Source organism: Zootoca vivipara, chromosome 5, assembly GCF_965207765.1.
Source record: "Zootoca vivipara chromosome 5, rZooViv2.hap1.1, whole genome shotgun sequence".
In the NCBI taxonomy this organism is placed as follows: Eukaryota; Metazoa; Chordata; class Lepidosauria; order Squamata; family Lacertidae; genus Zootoca; species Zootoca vivipara.
Window position 1 is genome coordinate 20,393,125 of NC_142588.1, and position 23,848 is coordinate 20,416,972.

The following is a 23,848-nucleotide window of genomic DNA, read 5'->3' on the forward strand; positions in this document are numbered from 1 at the left end:
CACAATGTTATATGAATATGTGTGTGTGTGTGTGTGTGTGTGTACTTTTGTTTAATTCGCACATTTTAAAGTTACGTAGGGACGCAGGTGGCACTGTGACCTAAACCACTGAGCCTAGGGCTTGCTGATCAGAAGGTTGGCGGTTCAAATCCCTGCAACGGGGTGAGCTCCCATTGTTCGGTCCCAGCTCCTATCCACCTAGCAGTTCGAAAGCAAGTCAAAGTGAAAGTAGATAAATAGGTACTGCTCTGGCGGGAAGGTAAATGGTGTTTCCGTGCACTGCTCTGGTTCGCCAGAAGGGGCTTAGTCATGCTGGCCACATGACCTGGAAGCTGTCTGCGAACAAACGCCGGCTCCCTTGGCCTATAGAGTGAGATGAGCGAGCAACTCCAGAGTCGTTTGCGACTGGACCTAACGGTCAGGGGTACCTTCACCTTTAAGTTGTACTGTTCAGTTTCTTCAAGTGCATAGTTTGAATAGTTTGGCTGCAGAATTTTAATTATTTTAGCATGGAATAGTAGGACGGCAATAGGCCCGTGGCATTGCTCATAAAAAACATATGCCATTTTTTTTTTTAAAAAGAACACATCAAAAGTCAAATGTGGAGAAACATGTTCATCAGATTTATTATTTTCCTTTACAAAAGAAATCATGTAAATGTAGCATACTGATTTTTCACCGCCCCAATCCAAAAATAACAAACGCACAACCTGCAAGTTTAAAGAATGATATACTTCAGCTTTTTATAAATTATTATATACAGCCATGGGTGACTATAATTGCATGTTTTGTCATTGCGGAATTTAGAGAGAGGTTGGTCAAGAGAGAAAAGCACTCTATTACACAGCTGTTTGTGATGGCACATTCCCATCTAATGGATCATTGGCCCATCAGCTCTCTCAGTATTCAAGATTGCAGCACCAGAAAGTTCTCTCTTGCTAAAAAATAGAGAGTATACCACATAGTTGAGAAGGAAGATACTGAATAGCTGTGAAAGAAATTAAGACAAAGGGAAAATATTGAATCGACCTGGAATTATGCCTTTTGGCTTTGATGCAGCATCCTGGACAGTTTAGTTTTCTCTTTAATTAGGAAGCAGTTGGGACCATACGACTCTTATTAACCTATTCACCCTGTGCTAGTTTGTTTCAAAGCTGGAGAGAAAAGTCAATGCAGCATTATGCTGCAATCAGCATTAAGCAGCAAGGTTTCCTTAATGCTGCTTTTCCATTAGCCAACAGAGAACTGGTTATAGCAACGTTTCTACCAATGCCCCTCCTGTGAATTTTTGTTTCCTTCCTTTAAGAGGACGTTCCCCTGAAGGGCAAAATCAAGGAATAGTGTTTTGTTTTTTTCCAGTGTCCCACTGAAATGATGAGTTGTGAACTGTGGCCACACACAACTCCCATTTGGGACTGTCTTGGAGATGTTTCCTTCAGCTTGTGCATTTACCAAAGCAAAGTTTCAACAATATTGTCCATACTTAGGAAGGCATGCCTTACAGGGTTGTATATTATATAACTGAAATCCTAGTACAATAATCTAGGTTTCACTGTACATTAAATAACATATAGATATATTTATCCATCAGAATTGCAGGAATATCAGAAAACTGCAACAAAGAAACTGGTGCAATTTAAAACCATTTTAAAAAGCTGTTTCATCCTTTCAGAAATATATGGCCCTTGCTATAGTTTTCTTCTTCTAATGTAAGAAATAATATAAATCCCTTTACCATCTCTTACTTTTGATCCTGGCTTTCTTGTAATCTGGATCCATTGTGCTTTGCCTCATCCTGCCTCCATCAAAAGGGACACAATCTCGGGATACACTTGCCATTATTGTTTCTAGGGCAGCTTTGCTTACAGCAAGTCCTACTCAGAGTAGACCCACTGGAATGAATGGACCCAAGTTAATCATGTCCATTCACTTAAATGGATCTACTCTGAGAGTAGGCCTAGCACTGGATCCAACCCAATGTCTTTAACTAAAATTATTAGTGGGACGTTAAGGGTGGTTTGTTTATGAAACTGTATGTCCAATAGAACAGATCATTACAAGGCTTCCCCCACCGCCTCTCATAAATTATACTACCGAAGGGAGTGCTAAGAAACTGGTTTATATAGGAAATCTCTTTCTATTATATATGAGCATCTCTATAAAAAATGGAAAGAAACAGTAGGCAAGTACAAATCTGCTGCTTTCAAATAAGCCCATAAAGAAAAGAGATCAAAAACTCAACCTTGAACCTTGAGCAGGGGGGGGGGGGGGATATGTTTACCAAACATTTTGTTCTATTATGCAATGATTAGGATTTACATTCTACACTGGAAAGAAATTTTGTTTCTATCCAAGATTGGTCTTCAGATATAATGCATAAAACAGTAATTATATACATGGATATATTAAGCTACTCTGTATGTTACATCCAGCAATTCAATTAATATTCTACATGGAGAAGACAGGAAGGGATATTCGTCTTGAAAATTAAATTTTTAGTCATCAAAACATAATCCTCTTTCGTCATCAGTGGAATCTGCATAGGACTCTACTGCACTGTATATGAAAGGGTAGAGTTTGATTTCTGGTCTTGGAGTAGAGCAACACCTGCATTCCTCATTGTAATATCTGAGCAACAGCCTGTAGACATCCCCTGGAAAATGAAAAACAAAACAAAACAAAATCAAAAGTTATTCATTTTGAAACAGCCAATTTTTAACAGCCTGCTCATAAACAACTGAATTGTAAACACCACAGCTCAATTTCTTCATTTCCAAAAAATCTTTTCCTTGATTTAGGTCAGTAGTATAATAGCGACTATGACCCTGCCTTGTTTATCATCACACGTTCTTCCAAAGAGTCCGTTGATGCTTACCAACAGTTTGTCCTCTCTCGATTAGGAAAGTGTGCATGCTGTAAATGTCTCTCATCAACTCAGCATCTCCAAAGGTAAAATAAACAACGTCTCGCCCAGCCTCTGCAGCTGCCAAGATTTGTATTAAGGCTGAAATAAATTGATACAAGAGAAACGGGTGAATACAGAATGAAGGAGTTCATTGGTGTCAATAGTGGGAAAGTCTTGGAGGGGGTGGTTGGACCCTCATGAGGAATGGGAGGAACTCAGGGGACTGGATCAGGATGACCCTGGGGAGTTACAAGTGGTGGTGGATTCTGAGTCCCATGTGGTGCCTGATCCTAAGGAGGGTCCCAGTGGGAGAGGGGATGGAGATCCACGCTCTGTAGATGAGTCAGACAGTTGACAGAACTGTCGCCAGTTACTTTCCTGCCAGAAAAGCCCACTCCAGCTTCTGCAGCGAAGGAGCTGGTTCTGGCACCTTCCCCAGCTGCACAGGAGCCTCCCCACTTCAGGAGAGATGATGGAGAGTACATCTGATGCTGAGCTGGCACCCACCTGCCTCTGTCACTTAGGACGTAGAGATGCCAGGGCACGTAGACCTCATCTAGCCAGTTTGTTATATGTAACTTGAAATTCTTTTATTATAATTTTATCTAATTCTGTATACCTTTAAACTTATTTTATTGTTATTAATTGTAAACTAAATCGTGCGTGCCCTTGTTCTTGTTCTGTCTATGAGCTTAAAGCTGAAATAAAGGATTGATTGATTGTGATTCTAGTTTTACGTAATTCTTTACAATATTTCTAACCTTTACCTTTCAATCTTGAATCGCCTCCAAAAGCACCACAGCCCCAGTTTCCAGTAGCCACTGCAGAAAGGTGATGTGGTTGAATTCCAGGTCGAGAGAAACCACAGTAAGCCTGAAGGAAGAAAAATAGCTCATAGCACTTTGCCATTGGGATTTCTCAGCTGTTATTCTATTAACACCACAAAGAACTGTATTTAGTGTATCACCGCAATAAAGATTGTGTATGACATCAAAATTCTTCATGTGTATTTCGTTTATGCTTCTTTCATGCTATCTAAACCTACCTAGCCCCTATGGCTCTTCTTCCATCCATTCCTACTAGCCCCAAACTTTCCTGAATCTTAGAAAACAAAAAAATACTTTAAACCAGCCTTCGGTAAATTCAACCCATTCGGAATATATTGTTTTAACTGAAGCGATTAAATTTCCTTTGCAATCTTAGTTCCTTTGGTGATGAATATGCACAACCTTGTATGGTCTGGGTCTGAAAATCCCAAGAAAAGCACTTTCTTTTTCATGGAAGGAATCTGCTTTTCTAGGCTTCTTTGCATGCATCTTCTCTGCCCCTTCCCCTGGAAGGGTAAGTGTAGTGGCTAGAGTATTGGGCTAGGAACCAGGAGGCCAGGGTTCAAATCCTCACTCGTCCATGAAGACCTTGGGCCAGTCATTGCCTCTCAGCCTAATCTACCTCACAGGGTTGCTGTGGGGATTAAATGAGGCTAGGGAGAACCATGTATGCCACTTTGAGAAAAAGGTGGGATATCAACTCAACGAAGAAACAATACACTGAGAAAAATTAAAGTGGGAAGGGAGCTGACACCCTCTTAGTCTTGGAAGGAGAGAAGCTCAGTCTGTCATTTTCCTAGTTGCCCAGCCTACCAGCTCACTCACAGTTTAGGGCATGTTTATGCTGATGCAAAGTTGTTGCAAAGAACCTGTGTCACAGCTTGTCAGCCTCTCCTAAGTGGGTGGGTTTTCTTGGTCTCACAATCTGGCAGGTGAAGATAAGTGCATATGATGCTTAAAAAAAATAAAATAGAAGACTATGGTAGAAAGGAAGAAAAAATAACCTGGAAAGGCACCGAGAATGGTACCCCCCTCCCACACCTCTCTCCTGTTCTCTGAAGCGAAGAAGCTGTAGACCAAACTGTTATACTGAGACTGTGGCTTAACAGGGAAAATCAAGTGAATTGGTCAACCCAGGTTTGTGTGTGTGGATACAATGGAGGGAGTCAGGGACAAGGCAGCCACTGGCACTGCCCAAGATTCCTGACAAAGGTTAAGCAAAAATTTGTTCAAATACACCTCACAAACAACCTTAAATTAACACTTGACAGGTGGAATTTCAAGCACCTATAAGCAAGCAGGCATCTTAAAAGAAACATCCAATGAGATTCTTAGTCTACAGTGTAACATAGTTTACATATTCCTCATAAATCTGTGTTTGGTTTAGTTAATGAAATGCAAAATATGTCGCTCAGCAGTTGCTTCAAGTATGATCCACTACTTTAAAATCACCTCTATTCAAAGAGGAAGAATTGTGTACAGCATGAAAATGTATAAAATCTATCCTAATATATAACTTGTATCTTTCCTATCAACATGATGGAATGCATCAAGTCTGATGTCAGATGCTTAGAGCAGGTGATTTAGTTTTCCAATTAAGATGTCAGCAGAAGTTTACTAATTTTATTTACTGTCTATTGCAGGAGCCTATTTTATTACTATCAGTGATAGTACCTAATGCTACTTTTAATATGAAATACCAGTTTTACTATCTTATTTAAAAAGTAAAATAACTCTTAATTATGCTAAGCATTTTTGAAACCATAATCTTAAAGAGTATGGATCTTAGATGGAAAATATTAATTATTAAGAAATGCCTGTCACGTTAAATTGAACATGCTTAAGCATATATGGCTGTGTCATATCAAAACCCCTCAAGATTATTAGGCAAATTCATATGCTAGCAATGAAGATATATTACAAAGGGTAGAAATAGCTTCTGTATTTGTATTTTTGCTGCTTTAGACAAACTACTGTGGCTAACAAATGGAACCAATGCAATGTTTAATATTTCATAGTATGTAATGAATTTTAATATTGTTTAAATTATTGTCATGTAGATATTTGTGTAAAGGTTTGGTTCTCACAATAAACAGATATGGATAGTCGTGTATGGATAGTTTAATATTTCACAGGGATTTAATATTTTGTTGCATGCTATTAAAAACTGTGCAAGGTGATTTAAGAAATATATAAGATTTTTTATTTATTTAAAAGACATGTTAATGTGATGCTACCACAGAGGATTCAGACAAACTGTTTTAACCAGACAAGAAAGCACTTCTGCAGTCACTTAGTGTTGGATTCTGGTGGGATCACTTTGTCTAAATTTCACTGTCATCTCAAATTTGGCAAGTTACATTTCTGGAGTTGGGTTGAAATGCCTTCAACTGATGGATCAAGTCCCACAAGAGAAGCATATGCTAACTGAATGTAGGTCACACAAGTAGCGCTTCCCATAATTTCCAAACACCCCAAGCCTTTACGTTGGTTTTAAAAAAGTATTTCACAAAAGAAAACTGAGCATATTAGGTGAAAAAGTGAAGGGGAAAGGCACATATGGCTAAAATTAATGAGCACCATACTGCTACTTTTTAAGTAGAATTTATTTTTTAAAATAGGCAGCTATCTAGGAGTTGACCAATCACAACAACACATTGCATAAGGAATCAGTAAGCATGACTGCTTTGCAACCATTTCTGTGGATATTTGGATAAAGCTCCAAGAACGCAACTATTGAGTTCATTTTTTCCCAAAATGAAAGGAGGTATTTCAAGAGAGAACCACTTACCAACTTGATTTAACCTGGCAAGGTTCGATTTTAATCTTACTGTTGAAAATATGAATAACGCCTTGTGTGAACTGACACTGCAATTAAGCAGGAAGTCTCCCTTCAAGGAGTTGTTGACACTGCAAAAATTATTGGACAGCACAACTCAAACACTAATGAAATGGCTGCAAATAAATGATGGGCTCTAGGCTGCAGGATGGATTAAGGAGTTACTGGCCTTGTTGAGCTCTCTTCTAATTTTCTCAGGAGCAAACTGATCAAGGAAACGTCTGAAATGAAATGCATCTATGGCTACAATTTCTGTGCAGCGCCTCTGCCATTCATCCCTGCATTGGAACGGAAGGGGGTGGGGAGAGGAGAAGGGGGAGAGAGAAAAAGGGCAGTAAAATTAACTGTGCGATAATACTGCTCATATAAACAAGATTGAAAATGAGTTCATCTCTCCTGGGCTTCACCAGTGGTGAAAAAGCACAGAAATAATGTCAAGGAAAAGCAATGCTGTAATAGATCATAGGTGAACTCCAATCAAAGAGGGAATGGATGTGGGAGGACACATGAAGTTTCCCCACAGATTTAAAAATACATTAATTATACAATGTGAACGTCAGATCCCAAATGTTAAGTAATGGACATTATGTGATTTAACCACTAAGACTCCCTGGATGGCCAAAAAAGAGAGACAACATTCGTTTTGCTTGCTGTACTGCTGCATGTTTCAAACACAATCCTTTTCTTCTTGCCTTTCCTCAGCATAAACAGGCACTTTAAGTCTCAACTAGGTGACAGAAATTAGCAAAGCCTTTGTCCAGACACTTGGGCCTCTCTATCAAACACATGCTCTCTCCTAAGAACCCTCCTGGGTTAATCTAATCTTAGGAGCAGTGCCAGAAAATGCCCTCCCCCCAAAAGACAGAATTTTTGGAGAACTAACTATGAGACATCACAGAACCAGTTCCAGTAGGAGTTACTGTTACTGTAGGTATATAAAAACTAAATATACCAAGTAAAGGTTACTTCTTATCATGCTCTGAAGAGAGATGGGGGGACACATTCTGGAAAACATGACACTGGTATACATCCCTCTACTTATGAGAAAAGGGTTGATTAACTCTGAAATGCTCCAGATTTTCTCTTTACACGTGCACCGTCTCCGACTGCATGTATGTTTTCATGGTACTTTGCACTTCCATCTGATATGCCTCAGAAGTGCCCTAAGTCTTTCCAAAGTAAAGAGGAAACATGGTTCTAAGTAGCCTGAGCAGCTTTACACACTGTGAATCAGAGAACAAAAACTCAAGTTGTGAAGACATAGTAGAATCCCGAGCATAATTCTTCCTAAGAACAAACTGGGCTTGTCTTGATAGGATCGTAGTCAAAATGGGGCAACTGAGGAAGAAGAGGGAGGTGCTTGTGTCCTGGAGTCGTTGTTGTCTGCCCCACAAAAAAAAAAAAAACTTAAGAGGGCTACCCTCCTGAAAAAACAGCACAATGAGGACTAAACATGCTAAGTATCTATGGGATGACTACTGGAAAAGAAAAACGGAACACGAGGGGAGGGAATAGCTGGCTGCCATCCTAAACAGAAGCACTCCTTTTATAAGAGAAAATGCACTGTAAAATGCACTTTTTGTTGCAGGTCCTCTGTATTGTGAAACTGTCAATCGCAGTCACGGGAAATGAGCTCACAGCAAAGTACTGCCCTGAGGATCTATTATCAACTTTCACAGTGTCAAAGCCACTCATTTACAAGAACATTACCTGGGTGTTTGATCTTCATGGCTCCTGGCCCACTGGTAGGTTTCTGCATAGCCAGTATATTCACTATATTGCTCTGTACCTGGCGGGGGAAAAGTTCACATTTTAAAAGCCATCATCAGCTGAGTCATTCCCCTTCTGAAAACCTGTTCATTAAGGTTGATAGGAAATGTCATTTGAATAAGCAAAAGCAATGTAGTATGGATCCAGAAAAGCCAAATGCACAAATAAATATATGCAAAAGAGCTGTCCCAGAATGTGTATCCAAACCATTGAACAAGTTGCCAAACTTTGTTACCAACCATCTTTCTCTGTCTCTGCTAAACAAATCATTTTACTGGTATTATGGTTATATGCTGAAAAGGAAGTCTGAATGCCTTGCACATGGGAAATCAGCTTGTCAAAATCCAAAGTGAATAAAACAAGTTGCAAAATTCTAGTGTAGCGGGCGGAGGGGGGGGGGAGAGAGAGAGAAGGAGAAAATTGTTTGGTTAGCAGTATTATAATTCGCTGGCTGCCTTGTTGAAACTGAAGGAGGTTGTCATGCTTGATCGGTATAGAAGGCCAGGAAAGGTTGCACTGTCTTGGGGCCTGAAACTGTCTGATGAGCTTAGAATAATCATCTATCCTTTCATATAACATAGTCAAGGAAGTGAGTTTCAGTCTGATCTTAAGAACCTTCTCAGAGTTTCTAAGCCATGGATTAGAAAGTTCATCAAAACCAAATAGCTATGGTACCCTACATATTATTATTCACAATACACTTGGATTTAATACTGGAATATGAAACCAGACACATGATGAATAGTAATGCCTCCACTAAAGCATATGGAAAGGAATACCTTCTCCTTTGTTAAGATGAATTAATTCATCTTTATTTAAAAAGGCTTTAAAATAATTTTAATTGTTCTTTCCCTCCCTTAGTGTTTCTGTGTCTTCTACTTGGGACTACTTTTTATGTTCACCACAACTACATAAGTGAGAACTGGGGAAGGGTATAAGAGGGAGGCATGAAAAAATGACCACTTTGGTGTCTCCCTCACCATTTGTGAGAAAGTCTTTTTTGAGAAAACTGTAATAAATGCAACATGCCTATCAAATTGCAGTTTGGTGTTATCGACCATGTTCATACAAACACAAAGTATGCTAATTTTCATTTTAGCAACGTGTAATTACCTACAGCTGTCAGACTCGTAATACATTTTCAAATTGCCTATTTTATTCTATGAACCACCCTGACGTCTTATGATGAAGGGCAGAATATAAACTTAATAAATAAAATAAAAATGAATGCAGGTATCAAAGCAAAACATCCGACTTCAACTATTCCCTCTGACCACTCAGTAGGTGGGAAAAGCCTCTGCTTTGTGTTTCATATTTGCTACTGTGATGATCTCAGATGCTGGACAATTGCAACAAATCTAATTTCTTTCCAATCTCTCCGTCTCTTCTGCAAATTTCAGGGGCACAGTTACATCCATTAGGGCCTAGGCCACTGAGTCAAGATGCATCATCGAAAGACTGTAATTTATTGGACAGATAGCTGTACACAGCAGAGACTCGCCTAAGCACAGATATGGAAGTAAGCCAAGGATCAAATGAGGATGATGAAATGGCTGTTTCCATTAAGGGAGCAGAACATTGCATCACAGATATTAATTAGAAAGTACTGTAATAAAGTAAAGTGCACGAAAAAAACTGAGGGAAAAAATGCTTCCTTTGTTTGTTTGGCCATCCCTCAGAAATAAAAGCATCCATTTTGGATTCAGAAGCCCTAAAAACTATTTGCTTTTGCCCTCCGAACAGATTATGATACTCCTCTTTATATAGCTCAGATCAATCTTAGTTGCTCTCTTCGGTTTGGGGAAATAAAACAAAGGGCCATAGTAAATACATATACAATCACAATTTTCGGATCCAATGGGGAACCTCCAACTTGTGGACCAATCTTGGCCCACCAAGCCATTTCCTCCAAACCACAGACACCTGCCCATCAGCTGATGTTATTGATCAATGCCTTTACTCCCTAACATCATATCTGGTACCTGGATCATATGTTTTTACTATTAACGGTAAAGGATCACATACATCCAAGTTGCCAGTTATTTTTGTATTGTACTTTCCTCTAGGCTCAAGAGTTCCCATGCATCTAACCAGCTGCATCATTTGACTTCTGGCTCATTTTTAGACTTTTTTTCCAAGGAGCTCAAAGTGGCATAAATTATTTTCCCTGCACCCCCATTTTATCCTCAGCCTGTAAGGTAGGTTAAGCTAAGATATAGTGACTAGCCTAATTTCACACACTGGGGCTAAGTAGGGATTTGAATCTGAATCTCTGATTCTAAAAACACATTGGCTCAATTCCAGTGAATACATATCCTAGATTGCTGTCTTTTGTCCAGTGATATGAACTGGGAGTAAGTTTCTGGAGTTATTTGGCACCAGGTTCACATGAGGTATGTGAATATTTCTCAAGTCTGAGGTTTACAAAAACTAACCTGTGATAATTAGACATTCATTGTGATCCAGGACTTCAGTAATGAGGCGAGATACAATCAGTTCTGGATTGATTAAGAAGCGAATTTCTTCTTGCACCAGTCCTGCCCCAGTGACGCCACCTCCAACAAAGCGATTAGCAAAATCAACCTAACAGAGGTATAATTTGTGTGGTTACAGCACAGTCAAAAACATTTCCAACACCCCCAATAATGTAAAGATCTGTTATACATGCTCATTTTTCATGTTCAGGTGGGGTTCTCTTGATCTTAACCACAAAATATTTAAGCAATGCTACCATATAGTCTGAGACATTTTATTGTGCTCCTTTTTTGTTAGTTAGTTAGTTAAGCCCTGATTTTTTTTAGATGACAAGTATACACAGAAAAGGTTATGCCTTGCAGATTTCAATGAACTTCTTGCACTAGCACAAGGATTAGCACTAGCACAAGGTAACTGCCCCTCTCTCCTCCCCCATGTCATCCTCGAATCTGCTCTGGAGGGTTGGGGGACTCCGCAGATTTAGGAGGCACACAGGACAGAAGAGGGAAATAATATTCTGTTGTGCGATGAAAAGTCATTGAACCGATGGAACCTTAGCTGTGGTGCTACATTGAATAGAAGCCAATGAACTTGGGATCCAAAGGCGTCTTAACACATTATAGTCATACCTTGGATCTCAAACGCCTTGGCTCCCAAACAAATCGGCTCCCAAACAATCGAAACCCAGATGTGAATGTTCCAGTTTTCGAACGATTTTCGGAAGCCGAATGTCCACCATGGCTTCAGTGGCTTCCAACTGGCTGCAGGACGCTCCTGCAGCCAATCAGAAGCAGGGCCTAGTTTTTGAATGGTTCCGGGAGTCGGATGGACTCCCGGAATGCATTGTGTTCGAGAACCAAGGAACGACTATATATTATTTACAGCTGCACAAAAACATTCTTCTATGCCTGTAAACTTTAACATATGCACATAATAAATGCATTTTTCTTCCACATGATGATACGCACATACTAGGGAAGTGGAACTGGTTGCAACCTCCTGCCGCTTGGGCACACAATAGCAAACATGTAACACATGAAGTGGCCTAAGGAGATTTGTGTGTTTTATTTGCATTTCAGATGACTGCGATTATTTGTGTTTTAAAGGACTGATGAAATATTATTTGATACACTACGTCCTTGGCCATCTGCAGCCTACCCTGGGGCACATTTAAGTCCTGTAATTAAATTCTATCAGCACTTTTCAGTCTAGGCAGATCTAAGTAAATGTATGACAGAAGACACCTGAGAGCTCACATTCACAATGAAAGGAACAAATTGCCAGATGATAACAAGCTGTACACTCTTGGCTTTTTTGTACAAAAAACAACAATGTGGGATACACATATAATCAGTGCCTTGTTATCTCTTTCAAGTAATGTTCCTCTATGAGTCCCTGGGGTCTCTGTCACTAGTCTGATTAAAAAGAAAAGTCGATCAGCCTTTTCATACAATTGGTCATCGCCAGAGGCTCTTCTCTTGAGTGCCCCTGCCAAATAACACACAGTAGACCTGGCTGAGGAGACAGCTTTCTTGATGGTGGTGTCCCACCTATGGAATGGTCTCCTACAAGAGACTGACTCAGCGTTTATGTAGCCATCCTTTCGGGACCAGCCAGGAATCTTTTTGTATTTTCCCAGGGTTTCTAAGATTTGTTTTCTTTAGAAAAGTTTGCTTGGAATTTGATCTGGTTTTAGATTGTGTCTGTTGTTTTACATTTCATGTTACTATTTTAAGCTGGAGTTTTAAAAATTGCCCTGATCAAAACATACTGAAAGGCAGGATATAAATTTATTAACTAACAACTGAATTGTTTTTAAAAAATATGAGTTACAATAAAAATGCTGAGAGGCATTTGTGGTTGAACTATTGCTCAACGTATAATGCACAAAGCTCCCAAGAGACCTCATTCTAATATTTAGTCTGAGTCTGGCCAAGTAGAGGGATTTGTTCTGTTTATGCAGAATCAGAAAGCTACGGTACATAGCTGAAACGGGACTGACAATAACATTGCTGAGGTGAAATTGGGTGCATTCAATGCAAATTTATACAGAACAACAAATGCATTATTAATTATTTTCCTGCCTTCAAGGCTACAGTTTTAAGTGCCTTGGGAGAAAACTTAATATTGCTTTGCAATATTAAAACACACCTTAGTTTTAATGTATTTTCAGGCTCTTCAAGTGTAACAAAAGCTATAAAGTTATGCTTCAGAAGAAAATATTCACGACATTAGAAAATGGCCTCATGTTTCAAGGAGAAGTATGAAATAAAATCTGCCAGAGTGGAGTGACCATCATAGGCTCCTTACCTGTGTTTTGCTAGAACTACCTACTCCAGAGACATGGGAATGAAAATTGGATTGCCCAAGGTCAGACACACACAAATGAGAAGTTAAGAACTCAAAGCCTTTGAACAATTCCCATATTAAAATACTATAGCTTCCTCCACTGTACAGCAGCTATTACCTGAGCCAAATTAGTGTTTATGTCATCAACTATAATTATATGAATTGTTGTCTTATTATATTCATTCTGCATACTGTAACAGTGCTCAAAGATTATAAACAGGGTCAAACCCCATAAAATAAGGGGGTATATGAGGGCTAACAGTCTCTCTTCTCAGAACCACACTAATCTAATTCATGATAATAAGCCAGTGAACTAGATCAGTAAATGGTAGAAGAGACAGTATAATGAGTACAATAATGAGATCATGTAATTTTGCCAGCTACTAACAATATACAAACAACACTATGCACATTCTACTATTTTTTTGGAGTTTGTTTTTTTTAATCTCAAATTGTAACTTATGCTACCCCATGCATTTTCTTAACACTGCAAAACGTATTATGGACACAATTTTTCATTAGATGTTACAGTTAAGACTTTCCTCCCCCCCCCTCCCCGGGGCCTTCATTTGCCCTGCTCCTGATTATGTGTGTCTCAGGCACATTGTTTGTATATGCTCAAATGCCATGCCGAAGGGCAGGAAATAGTTGTTTTGTCTTGTCTGCTCTTGCTAAGTAGTGGCTGCTATTTCCCCCCCTGGAGGCTTTCTAGAGCATGCTTTGTGGTAAGGATAGGAAATCTGTGGCCCTCCAGATTTCAATGAACTCTCATCAGCCCTAGCCAACACAACCAATTGTCATAGGTGATGGTAGCTGTAGTACAACATCTGGAAGGCCACAAGACCTCCCCCTCTATTATATGGGCATTCCCCCATGACGCATCACAGATTCCTGCAATCCACAACTGCATTTGGAAAATGGAGTTTCCACTCTTTTTCATTACATAATAATTACTAATCCAAGTTTTCCTGCCCCATTTTACTCTAACAGGTCTAAAAAAGGATGATGGTCTGTAACATTTTCCTGTTTTATTCAGAAGTGAGAAACAAGTTTTAAGCAGGAAGACAGTGAGACACAAGTCCCAGAAAACATACAGAGATAAGGGACACATAAGAGGTTTATTCAAATTTGTAACTGCAGTCCAGAGTTAGGAGATGTTACTTTTAAGGATGGCCTAAATGTCAGAGAAATGCCAAAATAGGATATAGATTTTTCTCTCTCCTGGGATTTAATGTTATAACACATCTAAGTATAGTGTTCAGATAGGTTTATGATGTATATGTTATTTTGGAATATCATTTGTAAAAAAAAAAAATTTTAAAGTGAAAAACAAGGATGCAAACTGGATTTAAATAGATTTTGTTCCATTAATGGTCTATGGGGAAAATCTTCTAGGAAGTTCTCCCAGGCAAGCCTCATTACAGTGAAGGGAAACAGCACGAGACCACATTAATGGTCTTGTGAATCTCCCTGTGATTGCAATGAGGCTTGTGCAGAAGAACAACCCACAATTAGATTGGTGTAAATCCTATTACTCTGGCATCCTGAGGCTGGTGGATGGGTTTTAAGTCTAAAAGGGATAAATCAACTGTTATTAACAAAACAGATACCAGCCACCCATACCACACTTCAGAATTCAGTTCCTTCTCTGCTAAAACAACAACAAAATGCTTGTAGATATGGACAAGGCGGAATCGTTATCAATCTGTTTTAGCTGACTGGCTCTCAGACCAAAGCAATTCCACTAGCAACAGACAATGCCTCCTGAACTACTGAACTGGTCATCTGCTGGGGCACTTCCAAAATAAAGGAAACAAAAAATAAAACTGTCAGCCTGTCACTTTCATACCCTGGAACCACCCCTCTCTTGTCGCTCTTCAATCTCTGTGTGACCTGAGGAACCTGGAGCTATCCGGGTATTCCAATTGTCAATCAAAAGGTTATTCACAGAGTACACATGTGGAAAACAAGGTGAGCTGGAGACAATAGATAATGTTAAGGCTGTCAGAATCAATTCTGCTGTGTCTGTTATACTGCACACTAGTTTGGTACTTCACATACAACCTAGGGCACAGCCGAATGATTCTTCTAAAATGCCCAATAGAACAAAAGCCTTGTTAGAGCATAGCACAAGCCAATATATTATGCTGCTCTTACCTGTAGCATCCCATGCCCGTTGCTCTCAATAGTACCTTCATATGTGACATGCAACCTGGACAGCTTTTTCTGGGTTCTGTAATTAAATACCCACAGAAATCAGGAACAGAACAATATGTTAGAGAAAATACTTTTTTAAAAAAATATAAAAAATCAATTTTATCATGTTGCAAATTTATAAGGAAAATGTCTCCTGTCAATCAATCTGTACTGAATTCTTTAATTACATAGGAAGGGTCGCACTTATGGTTAATTCAGTACCCTAAAACCATGTTGGTTGCCACAGTGGTAAATGCTTGCACTTGGTACAGACTGTTTTGGTGGAGATGACAGTTCCCATTAAATGGAGCACCATCCCTATACTGAGAGAAATTAAATAATACTAAAAAGGGTTGGTGGGAGTGTTAGCACAACACACACCATAGTAGTTTTGTGATTAGGCCCTATGCCCTTAATAAGTTTATTCTCATTAAATACAAGCAAGCAACAAGTCCCATGAGAGAGGGGAATCAAACTCCATTTTGGATTCTGCATTGCTAGCATGCAAAGAATCAACAGCATCTCTTGTTCTTTTACCATTTATATATGCAATTGAAACTCTATAAATGCCTATTCGCTGCCACACAGAAAAACACCCATGGAAAGCATATCCACTGTTAACCTCAGACTGAATGCCGAGGTGAAAGATGAAAAATTGACACATATTGAGCAGAATGGAAAATCTATTATATTTCTGCTGAAATGGAAAATTTAAAGCTTTCGGGTTTTCATTCAAAATGGCCCCATTTTGCTTATTTAAAAACAAAAAGAAGCATCGTACTATACTGCAAAAAAAATTCTCTTCCGTTTCTTTTTTTTACATAATACTCAAACTTTTTGATTTAATACCCATTCTTTATCTAGACAGAAATTTTTATTCTGTATAAAATGGTATTCCTGGCATATTTAATCATCTTGTAGTGCAATTAAACAGACAAGTTTAAATTAAGCTGCATTAGTCATATCTAGCTATTGATTTACTGCTCCTAAAAACCTTTATTTTGCCCCTACTTGAACAAGACCCAAACGCTAACGGAAGAAATTAATAGGCTTCATAAAGCCATTTCTGTACAAAATTTGAGTGCATTGGCATTAATGCAAAGTTACATTAGTCATTTCCAGAAGAAACAAAAATTTAAAAAGCAGCTTTCTCTGCTTAGCCTCACTCAGCTTAAAAGGAAACATGTGATCATTTATTAGCATACAGTTAATGTCATTTAGAAAATAGCACTGAGATCGATCTATCTAATCTATAGAATGTACAAATGTGGCCTTAGACCCTAAAGTGTTCTTGTGTGTGTGGAAGGCACTTCCGCTGATGGGTAGCATTCTTTTTCTTGCTGCAGCCCCCTCTGCCACGTAGCATCCTGTTACTGTATAGTCGTAGCTTGGTTTTTGAGTAGAATGCATTCCGGAAGTCTGTTCGACTTCTAAAACGTTTAGAAACCAAGACACGGCTCCTGATTGGCTCCCGATTGTGCAGGCGCACCGGAAACAATAGCGGAAGCCACACAAGATGTTTGGCTTCCAAAAGAACGTTCAAAAGCCGGAACACTCACTTCGTTCAACAACCAAGGTACGACTGTATTAGGATTTGTTTCCTTCCAACATGAGCCAAGAGGAGCAAAACAGGTACAAGTTGCTTGTGTTTTTTAAACAATCATTTATGGACTACTGCGAGGTGCAAACATGGTTGAAACAGAAGTTATAGAGACCTTGATAATTTGAGATATAACAATAACAATAACAACAATAACTTTATTTTATATCCCAAAGGCATTTTCTACCCTGTGAAACTGACATAGATCAGTCATTAGCACAAGATGCTTATGCAACCAACCTTTGGTTTACACACACACACACACACACACGGGATGTCAGGCAAAAGAAAAACACTGAAACGCTACTGGGATTTAGGTATAACTGCTCTAATCAAATAGAAACTATTTTAAGAGAGATATTTTACACTACCTTTCCCAATCTGGAAATTCCTGTAGACACTGTCTTGTAAATGTCACCAGTCCAGTGGGTTCTACAAGCAAACAAACCCAAGCAAGCATATAAAAATGTAGCACTTCATTTCATTTGGAGGATAAATCTACAAAGGATGTACTTCTAGCACAGAAATGTTGCCAGAGAAACAATATGTTGAATATTTGTTTTTTGTCCAAACAATTTTATTGGTTTTCATGTAAATACAAGAACAACATATAACTAGTTGATTGCCTATATTAAGATGTTCATTCCTTGAAATGGAGTACTGATGTTTTGATTTTAAAATTGCAAGTGAACAGAGTAGAAGTGCAATCAAACAATAAATCAACAACAAATAATGAACAGAAAGTAGAAAATGGTGGTTGTAATCTATTTATAATACCCATCTTATATCTCAGTTCATATTCTTTTGAATTTAAAACTACTAGAGGAGGGGTGTTCTCCGCGCTTTGTTTGCTTAATTTTAAACTTTGTGTACCTTTATCTTGAGAGTGATTTTGAGGGACAGAAACCTATGAAGTGGTCTTTGGTAAAATAGAAAAACACATTTTATTTATGTAACCTTTCTAGGAAGAGAAAGCTACATCCTTCTGATTTAGGAGCGTTAACCTGATCTTAGCTACCTTTTCTCAATGAAGGAGAATGTACTGCAATGTATGTAAGCCTAAGCAACAGATTTTAAGTTTGATTTCTTCTAATGGATTAGAAGTGGGACAATGATGGGCTCCAATAGTGAAGCCTTCTAAGGTATGCATTTGAAGGTGCAGGACAAAAATAGGTTTGATATGTATGAGTGTCTGGCTTCTTCAGAAAAATGTAGTCACTCAAGTGTTCTCCAAAGGGGAACTCAGAAAGGGAGATAAACCTCATGACTCTGGCTTATTCCCGAAAATAAATCTGCATGACAGGTAGAACTCAGACTAAATATGTAGATTATTATGTGCAAGGGAAAGGCTGCATCTTAGAAATCTAAAGAGGCCTTTTTTATTTATCTCTGCTAAAAGTTTTGGTGAACATATTTAAAAACATTAATAGTGTAAACCCAATTAAGGTTGCAATCCTGTGCACACTTTCCTAGGAGCAAGCACCATAGAATACAGTGGGATTTCCTTCTGAGTAGCTATGCACAGAATTGCATAGAGACTATCTTATCCCCTGGAAATGTTTCATCTCTTGTGGTTTGCTATGATTTGGCTTACTAATTTGCTAACCTAATTCATAAGGGAAGAAGACATGAAATATCCTGGCAAATGACTTTATGGAAAATGTTTGAAGAGTCTTGTTACCAAGCTAGAAATTCTAAGATATTCAGAAGCTTTGTTTGTTTGTTTTCCAAAAGCAGTGATTTCTGCACAAACCTTGTGTTTACTCACAAGAGGACTGTCATACCGGTATTATGAGATCATGTTTCACAAATTAAATGTTTGTCTTCTGAATACAAAGCTCTTGGTTTTCAGCAACTCAGGATAATGTTACAAGTGATTTAATTACTGTTTGTAATAAAAATAAGTTTTGGGAATGGAATATTTAATTTCTTTTCATCTGAAAGATGAATTACTGTTGTCTTATTAATTACTTGGAAAAAACAAATATGCCATTTTGTCTCCTTCAAAAAAGAGGTTACATGTTACTAGTAAAAGGCTAATAGTCTCATCATTACCTTCAAACATATGAAAATGAAAAAAGGGCAAAATATTTGTATCATAAAAACTTGGGCAGTATAACAATATTAGATATTTCCACTGGATATTTCCATTAATTTCAATGGGCCTTTTCTGAGTAGGATAGCATTGGAGAGAACTCACTGTTTTTGACATAATTACTAATTTCAATTTGATTGCTAGCTTGCTTTTTGTATTCTCAGGTCATTTAGATTAAGGGATATATATATATATATATATATATATATATATATATATATATATGGGACGCGGGTGGCACTGTGGTCTAAACCACTGAGCCTTGGGCTTGCCGATCAAAAGGTCAGCGGTTCAAATCCCTGCGATGGGGTGAGCTCCTGTTGCTCAACCCCAGAGTCGTTCGTGACTGGACTTAACTGTCAGAGGTCCCTTTACCTTTACACACACACACACACACACACAGTGTGTGTGTGTGTGTGTGTGTGTGTGTGTGTGTGTGTGTGTGTGTAAAAGTGTGCATATACTGTATGTATATCCTTCTTTAAACCACAGCTCAACTACAGCTATATGGAAGTATTTTGAGTATGACTGTATTAGCCATCCTGGGCCCTACAATCAGTCATGCCCCCATGACAAGGCCTTTATGGTGGTGGTTCCCCATTTGTGAAATGCCCTCCCTGAAGAGGTGCATCTGCCCCCCTCATTAACAACATTCTGGAGGACTTTATAAACATGTGTGTTCTCTCAAGAATTTGATGGCTGAAAGATACTGTTCCTGGAAATCTTGAAATTATTACGGGAGAATGTGACTGTTTTAAAATGTTTTACTTTTTTCTGTGACTCTTCTGAAGTAGCAGAAAAGGGTTTTCAGTTTCTCAGGCTTCCTTGGTGAACGCCCTTCAAACAACCTACAAAAAGCAAAAAAGGGGGGATTATTATGATTCAGCAATTTACTAACCAAAGGAAGCAAGGGGTGACTGAATGAAGAATTGTAGCAATTCTTCAAATATGGAGGCCCTAGAATAAAATTTGATATAACCTGAGTTAAAGACAGTCCAGTATTATTAGTTCTGTACACATCAGTTCCCCACATATCAAAGAAACTTCAAATTTCTTAAGCCTTCTGTTGTACAAAGACGCCTGAAAATGTGACATGAAAGCTGGCAGCGTTAACCTTGCCATATGGGAATCCCTTGCAGACAATTGCAGAGCCTGGAGACTGTCAGGTTACGTATCCATAACAGTGACCAGAGGAAGAATGACTGCTAGGAGGAGCGCAGAGAGAAGAAACCCCATAGTGCACCTGTAGCAGCACGTCCAGGTGCCTTCATCTGCCCCAGCTGCAACAAAACATGTCTTTCCTGTATTGGTCTCCACAGCCACAGCAGGTGCCGTAACCCCAAAACTGTTTGGCTTTATGCCTGAAGGCATACTACTCCATCATCTACCAAGATCGATGGACGCCAACAACAAAATTACTTACAATGTCCAAAAATTAAAAATGGCCTAGGACGCACACTGACTTTCTGAGCACACATTCTTCATGAACTCATAGCAATATATCTGATGGGAATATACCCGGTACTAGATTTGTGAGTATATTTCTCATGGACCACTCAGACAACTGTTGGGCATTTTTTTAAAAAAATATATATTTCATTTTATAATGTATATAAAGCAGAGAGAACAATTATAATAGACAAAATTTAAAAGATGAAAAACAAAACTATAAAACAGGCATATAGTTGCAAATGAGTTAAAATAACGAAGTCCAAGACTATCAAAGTTATCGGAACATCAAGTTTAGTTCCAGATATGCCAGGCTTGTGACGAGGATCGTCATGAAAAGTATGGTTCGGCTGTCTGCCATATCATAGAAATGTGTCTTGAGGTTCCAGTCACACAACTGCTGAGTATTAATTATTTTTCTTGGCCTGTGATTTTCCTATTCCTGGAAAAGGATGAATCAGTTTGTCAGGTGCTATGCTGTTCCTGTGTGTAGACCATTTGTGTGAGCAGTTTCATACATAGCTAACCAACTGCAGTGACATCTGCATTGGCTTTAGTGGTAAAGAACTCAGAATCTAGAATATCTGAAGAGCTATCTACATCCCCTCAAGTGAAAAGGTTACTTTTACTGACTTATACCTCAATGGCCATGTTAGGAAGGAAAAAATTCACTACTCAAGAAACATTCCCAATTCTTCTTCTTCACTGCATTTTAAAGCTTTTAAAAACTGCACTCTAAAAAACACCTAGTGTTTAAATAAATTCTTTTATGAAAACCAACCTAAGAGACATCCTCTATTTTTAGTCATTAAGGAAGAACATACTTTTACCCCAAATCATCATTTTTTAAAAAATGTGTCATCTACCTTCCAGCAACCTGCCCTTACACTGTTTCGTCTTTAGAAAGACGAAAAAGTCTTTATGGGTAGCATAATGCAATTTGCCTGGAGAGAGAAATTGTGGGGACTTCAGAAGCAGAATGCCTCTAGTTGCATGTTCACTAAAAGATATCAGATATAGTAAAAGCCCTTTGGGGGATGCAATCTCGTTATTAAAAACTATTCTTGAAATACTGAAATGTTAACTGGGAATGGAAAGTGACATATTAGCATCCAACTAATTCCATTTGTTAGAAAGGCAGACAAGCTTTTACAGTATACAAAGCAGAACAAAAAGAACCCATTACCCTTCAGGTTTTCAGTACTGAAATGTAATTAGGTTTTTTAGTTTGCAGAGGTTAACTTACAAGAAAGGTACAATAAAGAAAAAATAAGGGTGGGTTTCAGCTACCAAACACTGTCAGCAGACGTCCTGCACTTGCTCCCCACTTGTCCCACCCACCACATGCTCCCCCCCCCCGGTGGCTTTTGGGTTTAGGAGAATCCTGTGAGCTACCTGCAGGGGGAAGAGAAGAGGGTTTGTTCTGCCTGGCAAGCTGAAATGCTTGTACAGACAGAACGTTTGTCACACTGCAATATTGAAGTCTACTCTATAATTTTAAAATAAGTTCCACTTTAAAATAATTATGCAAATCAAGACAGCAATTTAAAAAAAGAAAAAGTGATTTCTCATAGTTTGGATGACCTTGAAAATAACTATATTTCATGTTTTTATTTTGCCCAGTTTTTAGTGTGAGTTAACATTCAGACTCACAGTTTTTACACTGAATTGTTCCACAAATAAATAAAATATCAACTCAATTTCCATTGTACTTCCTCTCTACTTTAGCTGATTTCTCTATCTCCCCGTCCTTTCAGGGGGAAGGGCTACTTCTTCCTTCTTTCGCCACTGTTGGCCCTACAAGAAGACTGGGGAAGAGGTCCTTTATACTGCTTGTCCATCAGCGGCTCCAACGACCACCTCCTTGAGCATTCCACGTCAGGAGTTGTTAATATCATCCATTTGATGAAATCTACATGCTACAATGCATTTCCTGCCAATGAGGAGTGAAGACAAAACTCTAGTGAAATCCTTGGAATTTAGATGTTTTGCACTGTTTTATTTGTTATACCTTTTTTTTTTAACCAGGGACATTTCTTTGAAAACTTTTTTCTTTCCTTGAAAGGCTGTATATCAATAAATAAAACCAAGTTTGTGCACAAGACATATAGGTCATACTTGTGCAATCTGCATAGCTCAATTTTGTGGTGTACAAATCCACCAATCCTATTTTCCACATTTTACATTGTTTTAAAGATGGAAAACAGGAACCAGCCTGAACAGGCAAATCATCTTAGATATTATAGTTTCTAGAGAAGTTTACTAACACAAGAAACTGGTTCACTAGTAACAACTTAATCATGCCTGCGTGTTCGTAATGAATGTCAAAATAAATGAGTCAGGACAGTCATTGTAGCTAGGGATGCTCTAAGCAATTAACACATTGATCCCCACCCCACCCAGAACTCTGAATGACAAGAATATATGCATATGTTTTATTACAGTTTCTCAAGCCACACTGCAGCCCAATCCCAAAGCAATTCCCTGATTGGAATTCGGATAATCAATTTACTAATGCAAGAATCCAGCAGAAAAACAAGTCATTTAAGAAATAAATCTCATTACAGAGCAGTCTAAGTAAAAGACAAAGCTCAGCAAGCCCAGCTTTACATTGTAGTAATTGATAAATTACTTGCAGTTGCATATTTCCCTCCAGTGTGCCACTTTTGTCCAGAACAAGATGCCCTGTCAAACTGCCACATGGCTACTTCAATTTAGAAGAGAGATGTAAAACTTGAACAGGGCTGATTATTGCTGCAATCCACAATTTGTCTCTGACCTTCCAGACTCTGAATAAATACAGCAGCAATATTAATCAAATTGAAGACATTTTAAATAGAGATTTAAGCATTCTGAAATAATATGGAGTCAGATATGAGAGAATGCCAGAGGTCTTCAAAATGCAGGGTATAGTATGAGAAATATACCAAGGTTGTCTAGCTACTACTATGGTTCCAATTTGGTTTTGATCATGTTCTGAATATGGTGCTCCTGCTGTTATTCCCCTTATTCATCTGCTACTGGAAGGCTAGGTTTTATGCTGTTTTGTATTTCTATTGTTACTGGTTTATGGCAAGCTTCCCATTTTGAAAACTGTTTTTTATTTTATGTTATGTTAGTCACTTTGACTTTCCTTTGCAAATAAAAGACAAGAGAAAACTGGCATCAATTTCCAGGTAAATTTGTAATACTCTGATGCATAAATTCTGATGCATCTTTTCCACCATTTTTTTAACCCTTGCCCTGCCCAAGTATTAAGTAGGCTTATCGTTCCTTATTTTGCAGTTGATGCATAGGGCTGTCAAGAAAAAGCTCCCATTTGTGTGGTCCGTATTATGAAAGG

The 23,848-nt window shown here is 38.5% G+C and overlaps 1 protein-coding gene across 1 annotated transcript in view; it reads right to left on the reverse strand.

The window, feature by feature from the left end:
- Positions 1 to 600: 600 nt before the first annotated feature.
- Positions 601 to 23,848, reverse strand: part of PARG (poly(ADP-ribose) glycohydrolase) — a 67,329-nt gene continuing 44,081 nt past the window's right edge. Inside the window, exons 10-18 of the mRNA XM_035137508.3 lie at positions 19,825 to 19,904; positions 17,333 to 17,393; positions 15,323 to 15,398; positions 10,777 to 10,924; positions 8,282 to 8,360; positions 6,741 to 6,849; positions 3,673 to 3,778; positions 2,876 to 3,004; positions 601 to 2,653 (exon numbers count right to left, since the gene is read on the reverse strand). Of these exons, the coding sequence (XP_034993399.3) occupies positions 2,496 to 2,653; positions 2,876 to 3,004; positions 3,673 to 3,778; positions 6,741 to 6,849; positions 8,282 to 8,360; positions 10,777 to 10,924; positions 15,323 to 15,398; positions 17,333 to 17,393; positions 19,825 to 19,904 (946 nt within the window). The 3' untranslated portion in view covers positions 601 to 2,495. The remainder of the gene's footprint in view (positions 2,654 to 2,875; positions 3,005 to 3,672; positions 3,779 to 6,740; positions 6,850 to 8,281; positions 8,361 to 10,776; positions 10,925 to 15,322; positions 15,399 to 17,332; positions 17,394 to 19,824; positions 19,905 to 23,848) is intronic.